We start from the raw sequence: 25,000 nt of genomic DNA, 5'->3' as shown, positions 1-25,000 counted from the left end.
CGACGCTTGGTTTTCCCGCTACATCGACCTATTCGACAAAGATGCCGGAAAGCTTGATGACGCTGCAAAAGTGCGACTTCTTCTACGAAAGCTGAGCCCACCCGATCATGAGCGATACAACAGCTTCATCCTACCGAAGCTCGCTCGGGAGTTCACCTTTGAGGAAACGGTAGCTAAGCTGAAATCGCTGTTCGGTGCCACAGTCTCCACCTTCCGACGACGGTATAACTGCCTGCAGACTACGAAGGAGGACGGGGATGACTACCTTGCCTACTCCTGTAAGGTGAATAAAGCCTGCGTCGACTTCAAGCTTTCGGAGTTGACGGAAGAACAATTTAAGTGCCTCATCTACGTTTGTGGCCTTAAATCCAAGCAGGAGGCGGAAATTCGGATGCGCCTTATCAACAAATTCAACGAATCGGCAGATTTGACCCTGCAGCAGGTTGTTGAGCAATGCAACAGCTTAGTCAACCTAAAACAGGACACGGTGTTAGTGGAAGGCTGTACATCGTCGGTGAATGCGATTGCTCATACCAGGCGAGCGAAACCGAAGCGTCAGGCGCCTTCGGACAAGAATCACGAACAGCCCAGGACTCCGTGTTGGGCATGCGGGGGTATGCACTTCAACAAAGACTGCCGGTTCAAGGATCATCGGTGCAACGACTGCGGAAAGTATGGGCACCGCGAAGGCTACTGTGCATGTTTCTCGTCCAAATCAAGCAACGCTTCAGGCACGTCGGATACAAAGAAGAAGAACAAGAAGCATTATCAACCATCAGCGAGGACAGTAACAATCCGAAGCATCAGCCAGCATCGGAAATTCGTCGAGCTCCAGCTGAACAAAGTTCCTCTTCGCCTGCAGTTGGACACAGGGTCCGACATCTCCATCATATCGCATCGGTCGTGGATCGAAATTGGTCGGCCGAAAACAAAACCAGCAGCATGCAGCGCCAAGACAGCGTCAGGAGAACCACTTCAGCTAGTGGCGGAATTGGAATGCAATGTTACCCTCAACGGCATCACACGGGAGGGTAAGTGTTTCGTTGCAAGCCCTAACGTTTCTCTCGACATTGTAGGCATAGACTGGATGGATCTATTTGGTTTGTGGGACCACCCAATTGCATCGTTCTGCAACCAAATAACAACGCAACCAACCCAGCAAATGGTTGCCCTCCAAGCGCAATTTCCCGAGGTTTTCACCAGCGAGATGGGCTTGTGCAACAAGACTCCCGTCAAACTGGTACTAAAAGGCGATCCTAAGCCAGTGTTCAGACCGAAACGTCCCGTGGCCTATGCCATGGAACAGGCAGTTGAGGATGAGCTGCTTCGCCTACAAAGCTTGGGCGTCTTGAAGAAAGTGGATTTCAGCGACTGGGCGGCACCGATTGTCGCAGTGCGAAAACCAAACGGAACCGTTCGTATCTGTGCCGATTTTTCCACTGGCCTAAACAACGTGCTAGAGGCAAACCAGTACCCATTGCCTTTACCCGAAGACATTTTCGCAAAGATGGCCAACTGTCGGATTTTTAGTCACATAGACTTATCCGATGCGTATCTCCAGGTAGAGGTGGACCCAACCAGCCAACCACTGCTGACCATCAACACGCATAAAGGCCTCTTCCAGTTTACGCGTCTGTCGCCAGGGATCAAATCCGCCCCTGGTGCCTTCCAACAGCTGATGGACGCTATGCTGGCTGGCCTCGAGTACACGGTTGGTTACCTGGACGACATCCTGGTAGGCGGCCGCAACGAAGAAGAACACAAGCGCAACTTGCAACGTATTCTCCAGCGACTCCGAGAGTACGGATTCACCGTTCGCATCGAAAAGTGCAGTTTTGGTATGCAGCAGGTGAAGCATCTAGGACAAATCCTGGACGGAAACGGGATTCGGCCAGATCCCGACAAGACGGCTGCCATCGTGAATATGCCACCCCCGCACGACGTATCATCGCTTCGTTCTTACTTGGGTGCCGTAAATTATTATGGCAAATATGTCAAGGACATGCGCTCCCTTCGACACCCAATGGATCAACTGTTGAAGGCAGGAACAAAATTCGATTGGACACCCGCTTGCCAAGCATCGTTCGACCGATTTCGAGAACTCCTGCAGTCGCCGTTACTCCTCACGCACTACAACCCCAAGCTGCCTATAATTGTATCGGCTGACGCATCTGCATTCGGATTAGGAGCCAGGATTGCACACCAGCTTCCAGACGGGACAATCAAGGCTGTGTACCACATTTCCCGGAGCCTGACATCAGCCGAAAGCAACTATAGTCAGGTCGAAAAAGAAGGATTGGCTCTCGTTTTTGCCGTGACGCGCTTTCATCGAATGCTTTTCGGTCGAAAGTTTACCCTCGAGACCGATCATAAACCATTACTCGCTATTTTCGGGTCCAAGAAGGGGATTCCGACGTACACGGCCAATCGTCTCCAAAGATGGGCATTGACATTACTCCTTTACGATTTTGAAATTCGCTATATTTCAACCGACAGTTTCGGGCACGCCGACATTTTATCTCGATTAATCAATCGTCGCATCCGCCCGGACGAGGAAATCGTAATCGCCAATCTCGAAATGGAGTGCTCGATCAGAAGCGTTATCAACGAGTCCCTGGAAGGTTTTCCGCTATCGTTCAAGATGGTTCAAGCGGAAACTAGAGCCGATGACACTCTACAGCAAGTTATTCGGTTCGTCAACACAAGTTGGCCTTCGAAGAAGACGGATCTCTCTGATCCTCAAGTTCAACAGTTCTATCTACGACGTGATTCGCTCACCGTTGTAGCCGATTGCGTGATGTATGGAGAACGGCTTGTAATTCCTCCAAAGTTCCGTAAGCGGGTGCTCCAACAGCTCCACAAAGGTCACCCGGGTGTGGAACGAATGCGATCAATCGCCCGTCAGTACGTCTACTGGCCCTACGTCGACGAAGATATTGCCAAACTTGTCAAGACCTGCACCGAATGCGCCGCCGTGGCAAAAACCGACCGGAAAACAACTCTCGAGTCATGGCCAGCCCCGGAAAAGCCGTGGCAACGTGTACATCTGGACTATGCAGGGCCGCAAGATGGATGGTATTATCTAATTTTGGTGGATTCCTTCAGCAAATGGCCAGAGGTGGTACGAACCAAGGAAATCACCACCACAGCAACCGTTCGCATGCTTCGGGGTATTTTCGCCAGATTCGGAACTCCTGAATTGCTGGTAACGGATAACGGCACACAATTTACTAGCGACAGTTTCGAATCGTATTGCGAGAAAAATGCCATTCTCCACCTCAAGACTGCACCCTTCCATCCGCAGTCGAATGGCCTCGCTGAGAGGTTCGTAGACACCTTTAAACGATCCCTAAAGAAAATCACCGCCGGAGGGGAAACGCTGGATGAAGCTATCGACACCTTCCTACAATGCTATCGGTCAACACCATGTCGCAGTGCACCTGGTGGGAAATCGCCGGCAGAACTCTTGGTTGGTAGACCAGTACGAACTTCTCTGGCCCTATTGCGTCCACCTACACAGTACCACAAAAACGAAAACTCCAAGCAGGAAGAACAGTTCAATTTGAAGCACGGTGCGAAGGAAAGAACATATAGCTCGAAAGATCTTGTTTGGGCTAAGGTGTTCAGAAACAACAAATGGAGTTGGGAAGCAGGACAGGTCATGGAACGCATAGGCAAAGTTATGTACAACGTTTGGCTGTTGTCTAGGCAAACACTGATAAGATCGCATTGCAACCAGCTTAGAACACGCTACCAGTCCGAGAACCTGCAGCATCAACAGTCGTCAGCGGAACCTGAAGTCCCTCTGAGCATCTTGCTGGACGATTGCGGCCTGAGTTCGGCCTCACCGCCGGAGACCGGGCAACGACCTGCCCCGCCTGAAGAACTTCAGCAACCTAATCAACGTGAAACCCAACGCCGTCCCACAAGCAACCGAAATCATCAACCGATTCCCACACGCCAGTCTACGAGGGTTCGTAGACCGCCCGTGAGGTATGAACCTTACCAACTTTTCTAAAAGGGGGGAGGTGTTGGGAGCCCCTCCACGACTTCGCCACAAGGGCTCTGCAAGGCTGACAGTTGTCAGCTTGAGAGACGTCACCTGAACGTCAGTGGAGGTCGAAGAAGGAGCAACGTCATCAGTCAGTTTGTTTTGCGATAGCAAGTGATTCACACATTTTAGCAATTGTACTTTTATAGTTAATAAAGTTATTTTAATCTGTTTGTGAATCGCGCGCGTATACACTCATTTTCCTTAATATCGCAACAGATGTGAAGATGAATTGTTTTCGCTCGTGACGTCAAATTTGATTAATCGTTATTTTAAGTATTCCCTGTATATGGGTTGCTAAATTATATTGGTTATCGATTGTCCCAACAACCTTTCCACTAAAACTAGATAAATTAAGTGCTCTCTACTGATCCATGCTACTTACACTGCCAAAGTATTTATCCAACAGTTCCACATATCGGTGTATGATCTCCAATGTCAGCAGTTCATTATCATTTTGCTCAATTGCACAACAGAAGTATAAACTGGCATATCTGCAAGACAAAAGCGTAAAAAAAATCAACAAATCAGACACCATCTTAGAGATTAAATCTCTAAATCTAAATTCTTCTTTAACAAACCTCTTATAAACGATCTTGCAGTCTTTCCACTCGAGAAACGAGCACATCTTCGGCTTCCGAGACAGAATGGTCGTAATCAGCTCCCGGGTAATCTTCTTCTTCACCTTGTCTGGGTGGGCAACGTACCACTTCTGCAGGCGGAGTTTACCTTGCCGGCTAAACAACAGCATAAACTGCATCTGAGGAATATTAATAAGAAACAGAAAAGTCATCGCCCGCCCAGTGACGTTATCGTACCCCACGGTCCCCTAAATATTGTTCGGATTTTCAGCTGCCACTGATAACGGGGAAATAAGATCGTAATTGCACGTTGAAATGGGTGAATTTTGAGTTGATTTCACTGTGTACCACTCGAGTGTACATTACTTACCATTCTGGAACTGTTTTTGAGTGGAAAATTGTAGAAAAGTAGGAAAAATTGCGGAAAACAACTTCGATGGAAAATTCTTGCCGAGCACTGCAAAATATGTCAGTCAAAAATATGTCGTCGTCGTTCTCATTCGTGATCTGTCATCATCATCGTCATACAGCTCGTCAGGAAGGGGGGCGTAAGTATTCACAGCACGGCGTGCACGATAATATAAAGATACGCAAAAATATTTATAACCCAACTTATTTGGATTGGATTTGGATCGGATTTGGATTGGATTTGGATTGGATTTGGATTGGATTTGGATTGGATTTGGATTGGATTTGAATTGGGTTTAGATTGGATTTGGATTGGATTTGGATTGGATTTGGATTGGATTTGGATTGGATTTGGATTGGATTTGGATTGGATTTGGATTGGATTTGGATTGGATTTGGATTGGATTTGGATTGGATTTGGATTGGATTTGGATTGGATTTGGATTGGATTTGGATTGGATTTGGATTGGATTTGGATTGGATTTGGATTGGATTTGGATTGGATTTGGATTGGATTTGGATTGGATTTGGATTGGATTTGGATTGGATTTGGATTGGATTTGGATTGGATTTGGATTGGATTTGGATTGGATTTGGATTGGATTTGGATTGGATTTGGATTGGATTTGGATTGGATTTGGATTGGATTTGGATTGGATTTGGATTGGATTTGGATTGGATTTGGATTGGATTTGGATTGGATTTGGATTGGATTTGGATTGGATTTGGATTGGATTTGGATTGGATTTGGATTGGATTTGGATTGGATTTGGATTGGATATGGATTGGATTTGGATTGGATTTGGATTGGATTTGGATTGGATTTGGATTGATTTGGATTGGATTTGGATTGGATTTGGATTGGATATGGATAGGATTTGGATTGGATTTGAACTGGATTTGGATTGGATTTGGATTGGATTTGGATTGGATTTGGATTGGATTTGGATTGGATTTGGATTGGATTTGGATTTGATTTGGATTGGATTTGGATTGATTTGGATTGGATTTGGATTGGATTTGAACTGGATTTGGATTGGATTTGGATTGGGTTTGGATTGGATTTGGACTGGATTTGGATTAGATTTTGACTGGATTTGGATTGGATTTGGATTGATTTGGATTGGATTTGGATTGGATTTCTATTGGATTTGGATTGGATTTGGATTGGATTTGGATTGGATTTGGACTGGATTTGGATTGGATTTGGATTGGATTTGGATTGGATTTGGATTGGATTTGGATTGGATTTGGATTGGATTTGGATTGGATTTGGATTGGATTTGGATTGGATTTGGATTGGATTTGGATTGGATTTGGATTGGATTTGGATTGGATTTGGATTGGATTTGGATTTGGATTTGGATTTGGATTTGGATTTGGATTTGGATTAGATTTTGATTGGATTTGGATTGGATTTGGATTGGATTTGGATTGGATTTGGATTGGATTTGGATTGGATTTGGATTGGATTTGGATTGGATTTGGATTGGATTTGGATTGATTTGGATTTGGATTTGGATTTGGATTTGGATTTGGATTAGATTTGGATTGGATTTGGATTGGATTTGGATTGGATTTGGATTGGATTTGGATCGGATTTGGATTGGATTTTGATTGGATTTGGATTGGATTTGGATTGGATTTGGATTGGATTTGGATTGAATTTGAATCGGATTTGGATTGGATTTGGATTGAATCTGGATTGGATTTGGACGCCGCAGGGAAAAATACCGAGACGTAGTCCTACACTGAAAAAAGGGACATGGTAATCCTGACTGTATCGAGGGTCAAATTAAAAACTTTTACCACTTGATTTTGGTAGACCATGATTCGTAATTGAAACAACCATTGAAGGGATTACATTTACCATGCCTCTTTTTGTTTATCTTTTGTGGTTATTTTTAAGCATATATTTTAGTGCTTTTTACCATGCCGAATGAATAACGACATAGTAAGAGCAACCATCGAAATGCTGTTTTTCACTATCCATATGGTGAAATGCTGGTAGCGGTAGTTTTGGTTTGTTTTCTCAAACGAAAAAAAAAACAATAAAATTTATTTAATGTCATATTTTATTAATATACTTAAAATTAAGCGGGAATTTAAAATTGCATAATTTGGTCGAACACAGAATGGTACGGAATACTTTTTTATCCGCTTTCAAACCTCGCAGAACTAGCAATTCGGAGGCCCAGTGCTGGTTCTGAAGAACCGGATGTCCAGGCGGATTTCGCAAACGGCCGTCGTGTGTGTTGGCCAAGGTGTTGGCGTTGCGGTTCGGGAAGAGGTGTAGGAAATAAGACCTGAAAAGATAGTTCTTGCGGTTCAGAACTAGGTTCAGAATGAAGCCGGGTAATGTCAGCAAAATATCTCCCTTTTTCAACTGTTCCAACTTACCTCTTGCTGTTTGAATGCGGATAACGGAGAGTGTTGACCGACAGACCGGTAACTCCGGATCACGAGAGGAGATTTCACATTTTCCCCGCACAAGTGACCTCTGCTATTTCTCCGGCACTTTGCAAGTCTGCACTAGTTAAACTAAAAAAAAATTCCGGTCTGGAATCCGGCAAACGCTTTCAAGATCGCGAACAGAGACGTAGATGACAAACAGCAAACTGGAAAATTATTATAACATCTAAATATTTACAGCCACCATGATGCATTGTGAGCTCGAATATGTTGAAAGTTTGAGCAAACATGTTTGTAGTCAATATTACTATGTTTGCTCAACGAATGGTAAAAGTCGAATAGTACTGCTGAATATGTATATTGTTCACATCACTATGTTACAATTACCATAAAGCATGGTAATTTTTATTGATTTGTGGTACGTGGGAATGAATTTTTAGTTAGTTTTACGATATTTGGGAATGGTAAAATTAAACATAGTGCCGTGGTTCGCAGTACTATACTTTTTTTCTCAGTGTACGTCAAAACTAATTCTGAGTTCTCGCGTTACATTTGAAAAGAGCCTATCCCTAAAATGTAAACAAATCGATTTTGATTTGGATTTTCCATACACTGAGAAAAAATCTATAGTGCAAATAACCATCAACACATGCTTGATTTTACCATGCCTGAAAATAGTTATGATGAATACGTTTTCAATTATGACTACCATGTTTCTCTTAAAATTACCATGCCTTGACAACCAAAGGAATAGTTATCAGTACCATAGAATATGGTTAGCTTCATTACACCATTCGTGGTACGCACTGCTATTTTCATAGTTGTCCCTACTATGCTCATAGTCAAAACCCATAGTAAAACCCAGTTCCAAGCAGAATCGCAGAAGCCATCTTTTTTAATCTCAATTCTTATTTCTCGTTGTGTTTTATAACGTTCCAGCCGATAAGTATGAAACAAAATAATTTATTATTGATTAACAAATAATAGTTAATTTCAATTTATCAGGAACCCCAGCTCGGAATTACAATCCGGAAAATGAGAACTGCAGAAGCACCTATAGAGGAGTTTTGGATTGGCTATCACCAAATTTCAGCACAGCGAGCAATTATAGGAGTTACAGGATGTTTTGCCATCTTGTTCCAGCGCCAATCATATTCGCATGTACCACCTTGATACACGATCCAGGATGGCTTCTCCAGGGTTCTCCACCAGCAGATGGACGTCATCCGGTGTTGTTTTCCTGGTTCCATCTTCTTCAAATCCTTCGTCACTGGTCGATCAACTCACGCCACCCAATCCCAAAAACCGAACCGCACAAAGCGGACATAGCTTCCTCCACCATCGAAATCATCTAGCCGTGTTTCCGGACGACGTCGTTACATCACAGCTTGACATACCCCAGAAACTTCAACCAAACCATCAATTCCGGAAAGATCTGCTTCACCGACCGGAAGAAAACCCAAGTACCTCCAGAAAAGAGACCAAAAAGGAAGTTTTCCTCAGCTTTCAACGCCCCCTGAGAACATCTATCTAATCAATTAATAATTATGAATATTTTTTTTATAATTTATACCTCATGGATACACTGAAAAAAGGGACATGGTAATCCTGACTGTATCGAGGGTCAAATTAAAAACTTTTACCACTTGATTTTGGTAGACCATGATTCGTAATTGAAACAACCATTGAAGGGATTACATTTACCATGCCTCTTTTTGTTTATCTTTTGTGGTTATTTTTAAGCATATATTTTAGTGCTTTTTACCATGCCGAATGAATAACGACATAGTAAGAGCAACCATCGAAATGCTGTTTTTCACTATCCATATGGTGAAATGCTGGTAGCGGTAGTTTTGGTTTGTTTTCTCAAACGAAAAAAAAACAATAAAATTTATTTAATGTCATATTTTATTAATATACTTAAATGTACATGAATAAATAATATACTTAAAATTAAGCGGGAATTTAAAATTGCATAATTTGGTCGAACACAGAATGGTACGGAATACTTTTTTATCCGCTTTCAAACCTCGCAGAACTAGCAATTCGGAGGCCCAGTGCTGGTTCTGAAGAACCGGATGTCCAGGCGGATTTCGCAAACGGCCGTCGTGTGTGTTGGCCAAGGTGTTGGCGTTGCGGTTCGGGAAGAGGTGTAGGAAATAAGACCTGAAAAGATAGTTCTTGCGGTTCAGAACTAGGTTCAGAATGAAGCCGGGTAATGTCAGCAAAATATCTCCCTTTTTCAACTGTTCCAACTTACCTCTTGCTGTTTGAATGCGGATAACGGAGAGTGTTGACCGACAGACCGGTAACTCCGGATCACGAGAGGAGATTTCACATTTTCCCCGCACAAGTGACCTCTGCTATTTCTCCGGCACTTTGCAAGTCTGCACTAGTTAAACTAAAAAAAAATTCCGGTCTGGAATCCGGCAAACGCTTTCAAGATCGCGAACAGAGACGTAGATGACAAACAGCAAACTGGAAAATTATTATAACATCTAAATATTTACAGCCACCATGATGCATTGTGAGCTCGAATATGTTGAAAGTTTGAGCAAACATGTTTGTAGTCAATATTACTATGTTTGCTCAACGAATGGTAAAAGTCGAATAGTACTGCTGAATATGTATATTGTTCACATCACTATGTTACAATTACCATAAAGCATGGTAATTTTTATTGATTTGTGGTACGTGGGAATGAATTTTTAGTTAGTTTTACGATATTTGGGAATGGTAAAATTAAACATAGTGCCGTGGTTCGCAGTACTATACTTTTTTTCTCAGTGTATCAATAAATGTAATAGAATTCATTGTTTTATTTTTATTTTCTTCAATGTAAATAAGAAACACGGCACTACCATTGAACCAAATGCATAGTAACTGAAACCCTAATGCAATGGTTAAACGTACTATGCGTACTATCACGCATATAGTATAATGGACTATGAAGTGAGGTTCAAATTTACCATGGAATGTGAATAAAATGTAACATGGTAAATTGAACCCTACACATGGTAGTTTCAAAAATAAATTATGGTCTACCAAAATCAAGTGGTAAAAGTGTTTTAATTTCACCCTCGATTTGGTCAGCGTTACCATGCCAGTTTTTTCAGTGTAGCATCCCCCAACAGTAACAAGGCAAGCATCACTCGCCTAATCGTTAATCTTATCAGAATAAACCCCATCTTCAAAACGGCCGATCATTGCTTTTTTCCCAATCATTCATAAGCCCGTGCTCCAAATGGGCCAGTAAAGATAAAATTTTGTTTTCATTTGCTCGTCCTCTCATTTAAAGAGCCGACAACCGAAAATTTTCCGAACGGCTCTCGGCCCGAGCGCCGAGAGAGAGAATTCTCTCTCTCAAAAACGGCCAAGCCTTGATACGATGTCAACAACGGACTCACTCGGGGGGGCCAATCCACGCTAAGAAAATTTTAGAAAGACTCACAATAAGGCGTAAACCGGAAGAAATTTTTCAAATAAGCTTAACATGTTTATCTATAATTTTTCATACTTTTTTAATAATTTTTAATGCAAACTTGATTATTGAAGCAAAGATGCATCTATTCTTGTGACATTAAAACGAAAAGCACGATGAAAAATCCGAAAACTGTGAAATACGAATAAGAAATGTCTAGATTGAGTTTAAATAAGGGCGAAAGTAACATAAGAGAGTTCTCTTCATCGACTCTCTCTTTTGCAAATGAAAGTGACAAGATGCAAATTCAATCGAACTTTTTTACACTTTGCATTGCAACCTAGCGATTTATGACCTAAAAGTGCAACCGTACTTGCATCTTGTCACTTTAATTCGAAGAAGAGAAAGTCGATGAAGAGAACTCTCTCATGTTACTTTCGCCCTTATTTAAACTCAATCTAGATGTGATGAAAAATGTTTTCATCGATTTTTCTCAATGTTTACGTTCTGGGGATAGGCCCTTTTCAAATGTAACGCGAGAGTTGCTTAAATTTACGCCCACCCTCCACTGATGACGTTTCCGGCGCTTCACAGTAATGTTCACAGCAATCGAGAGAAGAAAAAGAAAAAGACTCCCTTCGGACGACAGCCAGCCAGACAGCCGCAGCCACAGAAGTTGTTCGTCATTCGCCGAAGTCGCTTGCTTTCGGTCGTCCACTGGGCATCTTTTGGCCGTCGTCGTTCGTCTCTTGCGCGAAAGCCATCAGTAGAAGAAAGAAAAAAATCAAAGTGATATCATCATCGTTCGGTTGTTCGGGGTGAGGCTTTCCTGTTACTTTACCCAGCGGAAAGTAATATTCGATTCGGTGCCTGCCTGCAGTAGTGCGAATCCGCGACGGTGTCGATTTTCACGTTCAATATCCGGTGGCCGTGTCTCGGAATAGCGGCGGTGTTCCTCCGGTCCTCTCCGCTGGTGACGGGGACAACTTCGTTTCAGTGCGTGTGAGTGTGTGGATAATGGCGTGAACAAAGTAAACATTTTTTTTCTACCAACTCGGATACCGCTTTGAAGGAAAAAGTGCTGGCCGCAGAGAGGATTGTTCCGTCGTTGCGTGGATTGCGTGATTTTTGGATTTTGGATCGAGTCGTGATCCTCCTGGATTTTGCGCTGGTGGATAGTTTGTCGAAGAAGGTGAGTAGCAGGAGCAATCATTGTTATTCGTCATCAGTGCTGCTGCGGTGTGTGAAGTGGCAGCAGTCATCATCATCATCACTTTGATCGGTGGGTAATCTTCTGTTGCGGGTCTCCATTTTCCTCCCGTCGATGATGTCCCGTCATCCAACAGATTACCGTACGGGGTGCGAATGCCGAGCCCAGTTCCGAACCAACGATCAAACGAGCCGGTTGGTCATCGGGCTCATACAAAAATCAAAGTTAAATTTAACTAAATACACGAACCTAGAAACTACAAGAACTAATAAATACCATATTTATTAAAACAAGAACCAATATAAAACATTCACCGATCCACAGATTGGTGCCTTAAGACGATGTTCTTCAAAAAAACGTCAGCCGAACTGACAGAACACTTTACGACAAGACTTGGCAGTATAGTCTTTCAGTAGACTGCCAACCCTGAGTCGATCCACTCCCTGAAAAGATGAGACATGTAGATAAAACGATTAAGAAATGTAAGGCAATCATGGGGGACAACACTTGTCGTCTCAAAGTATCAAATCCAGTTCTACCCAGGATCAAAGGTCTACCTAAAAGACATAAACCGGGTAACGAAATGAGAGAGATTATTTCAGCGGAAGGGTCTCCTATCCATAAACTTGCAAAATGGCTAGTGAAAGAATTCCAATCCATGCCAAAAGCTTTTGAGAGTCATTCGGGGAATAATACTCAGGAGTTTCCAAGTCAAAACTGCAAGCCTTTGGTGGTATTCAAGACGAAGAAATCATGGTTTCGTCTGACGTCACTGCTTTATTTCCAAGTGTGCCGATAAAAGAAGATATTAATCTTTTGGAGGATTGGCTTCTTAGCCAGTAGGAGGAGTCGAACTCGAAAAACAAAGTTCGTAGCTATATTAAATTGACACGATTTTGCATGGAAGAAAACTATTTCAGTTCCCGAGGGATTTTTTATAAACACACAAAAGGAGCACCAATGGGTAATCCATTGTCTCCTTTTCTGAGCGAATTATTAATGGCAAATTTTGAGCATTCTAAAAAAGAGATTTTGTTACCTAAGCGTTGGTGGAGGTACGTTAATGATGTTTCATCTAGAAAGAAAGTGCCAGAGATACTTGGACCAATCTATGGCATTCATAAAGATATTAAATTTACCCATGATAAAGAACAGAAGGATAGTAAATTGTCGTTCTTTGATCTACTATCTTATAGGAAACCAACGAATACTATGAGGATTATACCCAGAACTTCTAATCGTTCTTATCAGCATAAAATGGCAGCTTTCCATCATCTGATTCACAGAATGCATACTCTTCCTTTAAGTGATACAGGCAAACAAAAGGAAATGGATTATATTTTCGAAACGATTAGACTCAATAGATATAACGATAGTACAGTTAAGGTTATTATCGATGAGAAAAGGGGGATTCATTTAGAAAAATGCATGACAACTCTTGCTACTGAACAAGATGAGTTGAAAAGGGTTGCGGTGAACTTTGATGATAATATTACAAAACCATTAAAATCAAAATTCAGGAACTTGGGTATCGTATAGATTTGCTTTTCAGGAGCAGGAACCTTGGCAGGAACTGTCAACTTAAGTCATGGTGATGAGGATCAACAAAAGATAAAATAAGTGATTTAAACAAAGCGGTGATATGTCCGAGATTACTCTTTAAAGCTTTATAGGTTTTCGGTTTGGAAATGGATAGTAGTAGTTTTCAGGTTGATTGATTGATTGATTTGTCTTTATTAGAGAGACTTTCAGCCCTTGGCTGGTTCGTCTCTTTTTCAGGTTGACTGCCGAATCAAGAATGACGGCACAATGCTATCTTTATTGCTTCGAAACCTTTGTATGAAAGGCAATATCGACGGAGACTATAGACGTCTCACTCGAAATGTCATTTGACATATACTACAGCTCTTCCCTTTTTAATTATTTCTTATTATTTCAGATATTTGAACTTACAAACTATTTAACATTTTGGCATTAAATATTTGAATTGAATTCGATTAACATACTAGTCATTCCACTCTTCTTAATGTATTCGATAACACTTCACGTGTAACATTTATCCATAATGAAAATCCACGTCGACCTTTGCCGTTCGTTTACGTTTCGATCGCCGAAGAATCGGTGTAGAATTCAACGATGCATCCGACCTTTTCTGCTTCCGAATTGTTGATGTCGCTTGTTGTAGCTCTGGCGGTCCCTCGGGTTCCTCCGTATCATTGCTAAACCGCACCCGCTCCGCCCGATTTGCCAAGGACAACGTCAGATTCGGTTTCTCAGGTATCTCCCGGCCGTTAGTAACCAGACGAAGCTGGTTTCGATGAGCCATTTGGCGCACGCTTCCAGTTTCCACCTGGAAAATGTTTTTGGAAAACCGTTTTAGAAAAACGCCTTTAGTCCATCTGACATGGTGATGTGGGTTATTGTTCTTACACCATACCACGTCACCAGCCGTCAGGTTGTCTATGGGGTCATGCACTTGATCATTAGCGATAGAAACAGGGTTAGAATGATTTAAACCCTCAACATCATCAATCGGCAATGGTTTTAAATGGTTTTTGTATTGTTTTTTTAGGATTAATAAGGTCAATTATTGTCTTCGAAACCTTTGTATGAAAGGCAATATCGACGGAGACTATAGACGTCTCACTCGAAATGTCATTTGACATATACTACAGCGGGAGTTTACAAGATAACATGTCCACACTGCAATAAAATCTACATAGGACAAACAAAAAAACCCTTGAAATTCGATTCAAAAAACATATTGCAGAGGTTAAGAAAGCGGGTAAAGAGTTAGGAAAGCGTTCAGCGCATGAATTTAAATCGAAAGTGGCAGAACATGTTTTCCAAGATGAACACCTGTTGACAAAGGAAAACATTAGTATCCTGCGAAATGTATCTTCATCTTGGAAGCTTGACGTAGTGGAAAGCGAGGCGGAAAGTTTAGAAATCCACAAAGAAAGGGCGGCATCACTTCTTAACAAGGATCAGGGAAACGGTCAATCACGTTTTTTTTAATTCAGGAATGCCTCTGAAAATCACTCCAATGGAGTAATTGTTGGATTGCAACTGTAAGCTACCGTAATTTACTTTTAAAATAATCACAGATAACAGACGTTTATGCTGACATACGAAATGTGTATAAACCCATTGTCATTTCAACAACGAAACCTAACTGGCAACCATTTAGAGATGGCGCAACGATCGCATTCATAACGTTTGAGTGCAAATGACAAACGCAAATAATCCCTACCAAATAGCAATTACTGTAGAAATTGTTTAGATGGGAGCAGCTAGGAACGTATTAGGTTTCTACAGTTTTTTGAATAAAATTTTGTTATCTGTGAAATAATGTTCTAATTACAACAACTGTTAAAAAAAAACTATTTTTAGAAAAACAACAGCTATCCAATTGAAGGTTACTCTTAGAAAGATTTCATTGCTGGAAGTTGATCGACTCCCCACATATACTTCCATAAACGGCCCAGCCAATACGTGTCTTTATCGCTATAGGTTCGCCGATCCGTCCTTCACGCAGTTTAAGGGTGGCCAGCAGGTGAATGTTGTTCAGTCCTATCGTCAGCCCAGGAACAGCTCCTGATAAACTTCTCACCGGCAACCCTTCGAGATAGGCGAAGCGCTTTTTCATTTCCTGGAAGTCGATTGTTTGTTCGGGCAAGCCTAGGTTTTCGACAACGTACACCTCCGATGCCTTGAACCGCTTCTCGCTGGCTACGGCTGATACTTCTACTGCAACTTGCTGAGCACATAGTTTCTTCTGTATTCCTCCAGTCCAGTGGATGCATAAGGTTTCCGTGTTTCCTTCAAGCCCGAGCGCTTCTGCTTCTCAGGGCTTTGTCTCAGTGGGGACGTAACGGCAAGAAAAAGACCCAATGACCATTCGGTCTAATGACCTTCGGCCTAATAACCCAGCATCGTTGGCACAGATTGATTCACGGGCATAGAGTATTGCGATCGATCACCAATTGGAGTGATCATCGAAAGCTCATCCAAGTTGGGTTGTAGGTGAGGCGTATGTGAGGGGATGGTATTTATTGATTTCAAAGTAATGGCTGACAAATGGGGTACACTTACCAGGTGATTGGGTTGGCCAGGGATGTCGTTAACACCATCTACTTGCGTACAACCTTGGAATCGCGACCACGCTCCCGGTGGTTGGGCTGGCTTTTGTACTGATACTGCTGTAGCTGCGTCGTTTGAGTTCCGTCCACACGTGCCAGTCTGCTTCTGCATCTTCAAAAATGCGGACTCTATTTTCTGCAAACGTTGCCACTCCGCATCCCGTTCTATTAGTTCGTTCTGGCGCTGTTTTTTTATCTCTGCTTCTTCTTTTTCTCGAATCTGCAGTTGACGAAAAAGGTCGACCTCGCGCCGACGCTGCAACTCAAACTGCTCTTCCTGGATGCTCTTCATTTGGTTGAGTTTGTTGACAAGGTCGAGCTCGCGTTTGCGTCGAATTTCCATTTCCATATCGTGTTGTTGTGCCGGTTGTGTTGCTGACGTAGGTCCTCGGTCTCTCTACGCCACTTGTCGTATAAAGACATCAGATTCCTTGGACGTGCACCTCTCTCGGGAATCGTCGGTGGAGAATACTCAAGAAGATTCACAAGCGGCTGTACGTCTACCAGCGGCACAGTACCCTTCACATCTGCTGTTTCGACGAGACGTTCGATACCATCGATGGTTATGCTACCGAACGTCTTCTCCAGTTGGCTGTCAGCTACTCCACCAATGCTGGATTGAGGGCGACTCTGAATATCCTCCAGGGCCGCAGTCTTTAATGGAGTGGACGTTATCTTCACGTCGTTATCGTTAACTAAAGCTGCAGCGTTTGTGCTTACAATAAATACTTCTGGCTCCTCAACGATAGCACTGATAACTCCCGAGGCACTGTTTTGCTCATGGACCCACTCCTTCACTCTGTTAGTTTGGTTGGAGCGATCGCTTCGCAAACTCGAACTATCCGCTTCGTCCTGCTGCTCCAGTCGTTCATATTTACGTGCGATATACTCCTTCTCGCGCTCCAGTTTCTCCAAAGTCGCTTGTTGAATCTCTTCTTGCAAGGCGCGCTCTTCCTCGAGACGTTGCATCTCACGGGCTAGTCGTGCTCTATGTGAACTAGACGTACTTGTCCGGACAGATACCGCGGTTGGAGGAGGGATGGGTATGCGGGGAGCGCAAAGTGCACAGGTATAGGATTTGGAGTGCACTGTTTTGCAAGTCACACCGGCGCAGGAAAAGTGATACCACTTTGTACAATTTCCACATTGCACCATAAACCACTCGGCCTTATTCGGACGATCGCAAGCGCCGCAATCCCTTTCGTCCGCACGTTCATCGTCGACTACGGATGCTTCGAAATTGCCCTCCGATGACTTCACGGATGCATTCCCACGTAAGTCGTCAATTTGGAGGTTAGGTGCATCTTCCGCTGTAACCCGTGCCCGCGATCGTGTTTGCCTTACAACCGATGTCCGATTCATGGTTCAACTTTCCGAATCTGTAAGTTCTTTAGATTCTGTTGGTGTGATTTCGTTCTTTCGGAGGTCTTCAAGCAACTCGCTCTTTTCCGCAGAGTATCGCTAAAGCTGCAATAGTATTTTTTTTATTACTTCAGTTTACTTTTTTTGGCTCGTACTTACAACTTAGTGTCCGAATTAATTCAATTTCACACAAACAGAACACTAATCTAGATCAACTGGTTTAAGAATCTACAATCATACAAATTATTAGATTATTTCAATAAAAAAAAAGGAATTCAAATTATTACATCAAATTTTCTACCGTCTTCGATTTAATCTTGCTTATCATTCTACATGACAATCATAGATGACGGATCTGCAATGACAATTCGCAATCTGTCACTTCATCCTTCACTTCACCCACTATGGGCTCACATCGCTCCGGAGTCGAAGGGTCCGCAACACTGTTGGTCTCAGAGTTGGCCTCAAATCCTTCCCAACCAAGCTGAGTTATATGCCCAAATGTTAGGCAAGTCAGCCTACAAAAACCCCCCATGACGAAGAGAACAAACCTGCCGATAATTCCCTTCGTCACCCTATTTAGAGCAATCTGAGTGTTTTTTTTTTTCAACCCTAGGCTAGTTCATCTCGGGACCCACACTTTACTTCCCTTCCGAAGGAAGAACCCACCTTTTAGTGAGTATGTCGGGAGTGGGATTCGATCCCAGGTCCTCGGCATGATAGTCTTGTGCTCTAACCACCACACCAGGTCCGCTCCACAGAAATCTGTGTCGATACTAAATACAATTATTTTTTAGCTTAAAGCTTACCAAACACAAGCTACTGGTTTGCTTACAAGGTTTTGGGAGAATTCATCCGTGTAGTTGAGTGTACTTACATGATTTTACTCTGATTTTGTTGTGTGAGATTGCCTTAGGCTTACACAAATTTCGACTTTCTCTTATGTCAACCCCCCTCGGAAAATTTTTGTCGAAATTTAGCATTTTGAGGGGATTCTCAAAAAATTATTTATGAAATTTTAAAAGTTCAAGCCCCCCCCTCACCCCTTAACGAGTCAACGAACCATGTGACAAAAGTAGAAAATGAGATTTGTTCCGGCCTTATCTTTATCTACCAACCAGCGATTGATGAATCCCTTCGAAGTACTAGGTTCTGTGAATCTTGCCTTTGAAGTCCTGAAAGTTTTGAACTAAACCAGCTTAGTTACATCTATGTAATTTATATATTGAAAGAAATTACTAAAAATTACTGTTTTGCCAAATGGCTAAAAGTGATTATTTCGTGTGTTATTGTGTTTGAGAGGCCCCCGCGGAACTTGTTCCAACGGAACACCTGGCCATATCAGTTGATACATATTTAAGTCATTTTTTTCTGCCCCATTCTTTCGAAATCATGAAGATTTATACGTCGCTCGGCATGTTTTGGTTGCAAACCAGAAATGTTCCCGATGACACCCCCGTGGAACCTGTGCTATATGTTCCGGGGTGGCCATATAAGTTGATACATACTTCAGTTTATCGCTTCTGACCCAGTCATTCGAAATCATGAAGATTGATATGTCGCACGGCATGTTAAGGTTGAAAACCAGACGTGTCCTCAATGAGGCCCCGCGGAACTTGTCACGGGGACCCTGATGGGCCAACTTTTTCAAATCTGGTTATCGCAGTTGTGTTTCACTGTTCGCAACAAAAATGTTGATGAAAATCGATGGTTCAAACACAATAACACACGAAATAATTACTTTTAGCCATTTTGGTAACCCCTTGACCCCAGCACAATCCGGAATATCGCCGGAATGGTACCGGATATTGCGTGGCCACTTGAGTATAATAAACTAGCATCAAATTATGATCGATCGAGGGCGACTTCAAAAAAAAAATCGGATGAAAATTAACGATATGCCAGCATTTTGAAAATGAGTTGTCGGGGGTCGGGTGCGTGAAGGTTAATACATAATGAAGAAAATAAAACTCTACGGAATTCGCGGATTTGGCGAGTTTTGTGAATTCTTTTTTTTAATTGCGTGTACAAAAATAACCAACGTACATACCTACATGTCGAAAATCGGTCCCGTACGGTTCGCTGTTCTGTGGTCCCCAAAAATGAACGTCTTTATCATCATCATCATCAGTAACACGGAGTGAATCATCCATCGTCTTTACTCTTTCTCCATTGATGACTGGTGGTATGTAGTAGGAATAGGAATATGTTGTTGTTGTTGTTGCTGCTGCTGTTGCGTTGTGTCACACTCTTGTGTTGATCACAAAAGCAGTACTCTTTTCGTTCGACGTCGTCGTCGTATTCCTGCTTCTTCATTGTGTGCCTTCAATTCCATCGTGGTCGTGATGGTCGCTGTCGCTATCTCATACACGGAGGCAAATTCTTTTGATAATGAATCAAGAAATCAAGTAGGCTCAGTGTACCAGTTATGGCTATAGTACCTCAAATTCGCCATAGTTGATTTTCAACCTATAAAGATACAAATCAACAAGAAAAAATTCGTGAACAACAGATCACGATCACAAAAGATGATTGCAATCATTCGAACTTCACAATTTGCTCAAATTGGCTTCTTTAACGGTGTTGAGATAATTCGATATTCTGAATCTGCATGCCAAACTGAGCCGTAATCCAAATTTTCATGAATTTTGGTGCCCGGGAACCTATTTAAAAATCAATTTGAAGTTTGTATGGGAGCGATTTGCCGAATCACCCCTCGTCGCAGTTTGTACTGGGCGGAGCTGTCAAACAGTTGCCCAGCTGTCAAAAGGTGATTTCTAAAAATCTCTTTGAAATTGATTTTAGGTGCCAAAATAAAGTTCTAAACATCTGAAAAAAATCATAGTGGCTCAGAAAAAGGTGCTCTTTCGTATAAAATCAAAAAATCAATACATTTTTCAAAATTTAAAAACCCAATTATGGTAGAATTAAATCATTTTCCTTAACTTTTCGGCCTCCTTGCACCCTATTTCGCCATAGTGTGCCAGTTATGGCAAATCCCATAAGGAATGCATGTAAATAGTGCGAAGTGGAACCCAAATTAACAAATGTGTCCATAACTGGTACAAAGTTCCTATCATTGGCACACGCCATAATAAATACTAAAAGTAGTTTTGGCTTCGTTTTTATATTTTTCCTGTAAAGTATGAAAACTAATCAATCATTTGACTTATTGTTTACATTCGTCGGTCTTCTTCTTATTTTTGTAGAAATAGTTTTTCTTAGGTGGTGCGATAACTGGTACAGGCACCCTACGTTGATTTCAAACTGAGTCTGTTTGAAATAAATACAACACTTTTTCAAACAAATCATATTCAATGATCTGCTGAAATCTCACAAAACGTTATTTGAACATTTGAGATATTTTAGACCATCCAAATCATCATGGAGTTCTGAATATAGGATCTGCACTGACAACAATGCCCATGTAGTTGATGTGATAAACGCGCGGGTATTCAAGCAAGACCTTGCTAAGTATGACGAGTTCGATTCTCGGTGAGTTCTGGAACAATTCGTAATGAAAATCTCCTTTTCTCAGTAAAAGAAAATTGGGTTAAGTAGGTACTGTTCTTTTTAATTCCACCAAGAATTTACATCCTGTTTGATTGATACGTATTTCGACCTCAACTGTAAGGTCGTTTTCAGTGTCTCGTACTTGACTTGAGTCGAGTCAACACTGAAGACGACCTTACAGTTGAGGTCGAAATACGTATCTGTCAAAGGAAACAATTCTTAGTAGAATTAAAAGGAACAGTACTTACTTAATTAGATTCGCTTTCACTTAGAAAAGAAGATTTTCATTACGAATTGACTAAATAACACGCTCAAGTTTGTTATCATCATCTTCTTTTTCTCCTTAACACCTTAAGGCCTTAAGGTGGGATTGAGTAATAGAGGGTTAAGGGAATTTTGAAGTCTTCCAAGCAGTTCACGAGTTTAGAACTAGAAGTCTACAGCGATAATGAATACTTTCCTTCGTACAAGTCTACCGGCATTGATTCAGAATCTCTTGAAACTTTGTATATGAAAGTTTTTGAGTTGATCTCGGTCATTCAAGCTACTCTTCAGTTAGGAACATAGAATTCAAAAGTTTCAGGGGGATCCTAATGCGTTATTGGACGTTTTTTGGTACGATATTGGATTTAAAGCTCTATACTCCAGAAGTGCGTGTCCAAGTATCTATAACAATCTATTTCCCTCGGTGTACAAACGTCTTGTAGTGGCATAAGTTTAACTCCGGTTCGGCTCAGCCACTCGCGCGACTTCAAGTGGTAGTCGTAAACTCGCGACCATTCATACCGGATTGTCGTTCACAATCGTCCGTCGTTCGTCGGTCGTCTATTCCGCGTGTCCCGTCTCCCAACAATCACTCGTAGTTAGGGATCAACAGACACCAAGAGAAAGGTGTCACATCCCAAAATTGTAGTTGTTTCCTTTTTTTCCTCTCGCCTTGTTTGCCTCTGCCTACCTACAGGAAGTTCTTCAATGTTCAATCCAATATCGCGATCTTGACGAGTGCGGCGCTGCGTTCCTCCCGTGTCGATCAGTGTTAACCCGACCGAATGCGGGCTGTTTGTTGTTGTTTTTGTTCCGATGACACATCAACCAGTTTTTTTTTCGGGTGTACCCCCGGTAGGTATTTACCTATATCCAGCTTTCCACGCTAGCCATAATGGTGGATGCCATAAAAATTTTGACAAGATCTGTGCCCTGTGCACTGAACTGATATTGAAGAAAATATTCTCAGCAAGCTGTGCTGTCTAAAATTAGCCGTTTTGTTGTTACCTGTCAGACGTGATATTTTTGCTTTCATTTTTTCTTTAAATTCCATAATTTACGATTTTTCTTATTTTAGAAATTACTGCATAAGTTTCAGTCAGCGTCCATATCCGTATTGCGAAAATGTCAGGGGGTCCAGTCGGTGGCATGCGGAGTTATCCACGAAGGCAGTCAGCCACGCACGTTTCTGGGTGGTTCCTACGCTGCCCCCACTCGCATATCAGTCCCATTTGACTTTTCATCACTTTTGAGTTAACGTAAGGAATCATCATCATTTTCAACGTACTTTCAAAACCCTTAATAAAAATCGCGGATTTTTATGTCAATGTGCGAAAAAAATACCAAATCATGAGCGTCCCATATTGAAAGTACCCGCATAACAGTCCCATCATGGATTTTTGTATCATGGAAAACAAAACTGAACAATTTTTTAATGATCCTAATATTTTTCATAGTTATGTATTCAGGTGAAAAGCAATCTGTGAAAGTTTCGAGATGATCCAAATATTGTCCAAGTTATGACGATTTTTAAAAGTTTTGTATGGGAACGAGTCGTCAAACTTCAAACGCTGTTTTCTCAATTCCTACTTTTTGCAAATGGGACTGTTATGCGAGTGGGGGCAGTACGGGTGTCGGTAATAACGGTCTTCCGGGACAACGACAGCTTCGGTAGTCGCGTGCAAAGCATCTGGCTTGAGGGGGATCCGCGGACGTTCAAGAATTGCGGATTGACGGCGTTGTTGACGAACCGTGGCAGTGGAGGCTTCAGCGGCCACGTGTGCCGGGGGGTGGAGGGGGTCGTGTGGCGATCAACAATGGCGAGCTACGACTGTGGCTACAGTATCGTGGTAGATGCAGCACTGACCACGGTGTCGGTAGAGAAACGAAAATGGTGGACGCCAGCGGTAGGATGTGCTCCAGGAACTCCACTTACCACTCCGAAGATAAAGGTGGCGCAAAGCGGTGGCACCTGCCCGTGGGTGAAAACGTTCGGAACACCACGACCGGCACTGGAGGACACTCAGGCCATTGCTTGGCAGGCTTTCGACCTTGGAGCATGGGGATCGAATCACTAACCAAGCTACAAAGCCTGACAACTTTTACAAATCTTATCCAAAAAACTCGCATCGATGTTCGCCATTTGACAGACCTTTCACGAATCCCGTGCACCGTCCGATCTAGCTCCCTGCAGAGCCCCGTTCCGTGGTTGTGCCCCACCTGTCATCCATCGGGTTACCACTTGACGCCATATATTGGGCAATTTTCAACCGGGGTTCCCAAACCGTACCCCGGTGCCAGTCAGCTAATCAGAAAGTCGCAAACTAAACACATTCTCGCTTCAATAAATGTAAATGTCATATGTAAATCATATTCATGATTCCATAAGAACGGTCATATGCAAACCCAAGAACGCTTACAGATGGGCCTTAAGTGGGCTCATGTTCTACTTATCCCGGGAAGTACTACTACTTCTCATTCAAGTAATGAGAATAGGCATTGCACCGGACCAGGACCGGATAGAGTCCCACGCGATCCACAACAGGGCGTAGAGAAACCCATGCTATTATTTTGTTAGAAATGATTAGATGTCTGTTACATAGAAGTGGTTCGAGCGGAGCTTTTCCGGTTTTGGTCTGGTGTAATGAGAGAAGCGCATGAAGCTGCCCTTTTCCAATAATTAAAGATTGCAAATGACATTCAGTGAGCATTTAGGAGCGAATCTTCTAACTTTCCGATGGAGATTTCAGTTTATGAATTCACATTCATGAGAAGTTCGCGTGTTTTTACGATTCGTAACGGGGTTCAGCATATTCTTTCTGGTTGGGTATTTGGGGCGATTTCGGTTACAATTTTTGAGGAAAAATTCTGGGATTCAAAAGAAAAAAAATGTGCAACAATGGGGACCGATGAAAATTCGCATTTCTTAGTCCAACCCATCAGAATCGTTTGAACGGATAATGCTCCAAAATTATTTCACGGCATCCACATTCAAGCTTAGTTCAATTAAATCTAAAACGAAAAGAAAATAACTAAATGCTACAAAACTGAATTGAAAAACCTTCAGTATCGCCTTTGAAAATATTTTTTACAAATCAACGGTTGGTTAGGTGACATCAAAATCAACAAACAAGTTTGGCATACTCAAGGTTTGCTGAGATTGTTTTCTTCAATTTCAGTTCAGTGCACAGGGCACAGATCTTGTCAAACTTTTTATGGCATCCGCCATTATGGCTAGCGTGGAAAGCTGGATAGTGTGCGCATGAAGTGAAATTTTTGGAAGGTATTCCCTGATAAAAATTTCCAATAAAATCACCATAAACTACCATTGAATAATGATAAATTTGACTATTCAACAACAAATTATATTGTGTACGTATTTTCCTGCTGAAAATGGTGTATTGGAACTACAATACGTGTACAATAAAATCAATGGCACTAGAGATTTCAATAATAAAAACACCATAAGTTGAATGGTAGTTGACTTGATTTTTTTCCAGAAAATTTGGATTTTTTTATGGTAAAGATACATAACAACCCCCATTTTCTATTGTAAAAGTGACATTTACAATACATGCTATGGTTGAAAACCATAAGATCTGTTGTTACTCTATCGTTTTAAACAATAGAATTAAT

At 42.1% G+C, this 25,000-nt stretch overlaps 2 protein-coding genes across 2 annotated transcripts in view; one reads left to right on the top strand and one right to left on the bottom strand.

Moving 5' to 3' along the window:
• Positions 1-4,436: 4,436 nt before the first annotated feature.
• On the bottom strand, positions 4,437-5,151 carry LOC109415608 (AP-1 complex subunit sigma-2; the record flags this gene model as incomplete). The annotated part of the gene is given in 3 exon segments (XM_062846704.1): positions 4,437-4,545; positions 4,633-4,811; positions 5,003-5,151. Coding segments are annotated over 3 exon segments (291 nt in total), but the record flags the coding sequence as incomplete, so codon positions are not given.
• A 6,385-nt stretch (positions 5,152-11,536) lies between these two features.
• Positions 11,537-25,000, top strand: part of LOC109416910 (SH3 domain-containing protein 21) — a 328,588-nt gene continuing 315,124 nt past the window's right edge. Inside the window, exon 1 of the mRNA XM_062846712.1 lies at positions 11,537-12,065. The gene's annotated coding sequence lies outside the window, so the exon portion shown is untranslated. The remainder of the gene's footprint in view (positions 12,066-25,000) is intronic.

This window comes from Aedes albopictus, chromosome 1, assembly GCF_035046485.1.
Source record: "Aedes albopictus strain Foshan chromosome 1, AalbF5, whole genome shotgun sequence".
Classification (NCBI taxonomy): Eukaryota; Metazoa; Arthropoda; class Insecta; order Diptera; family Culicidae; genus Aedes; species Aedes albopictus.
Note: the sequence above shows the minus strand (reverse complement) of the source record. Positions and strands in the feature narration are given on the sequence as shown.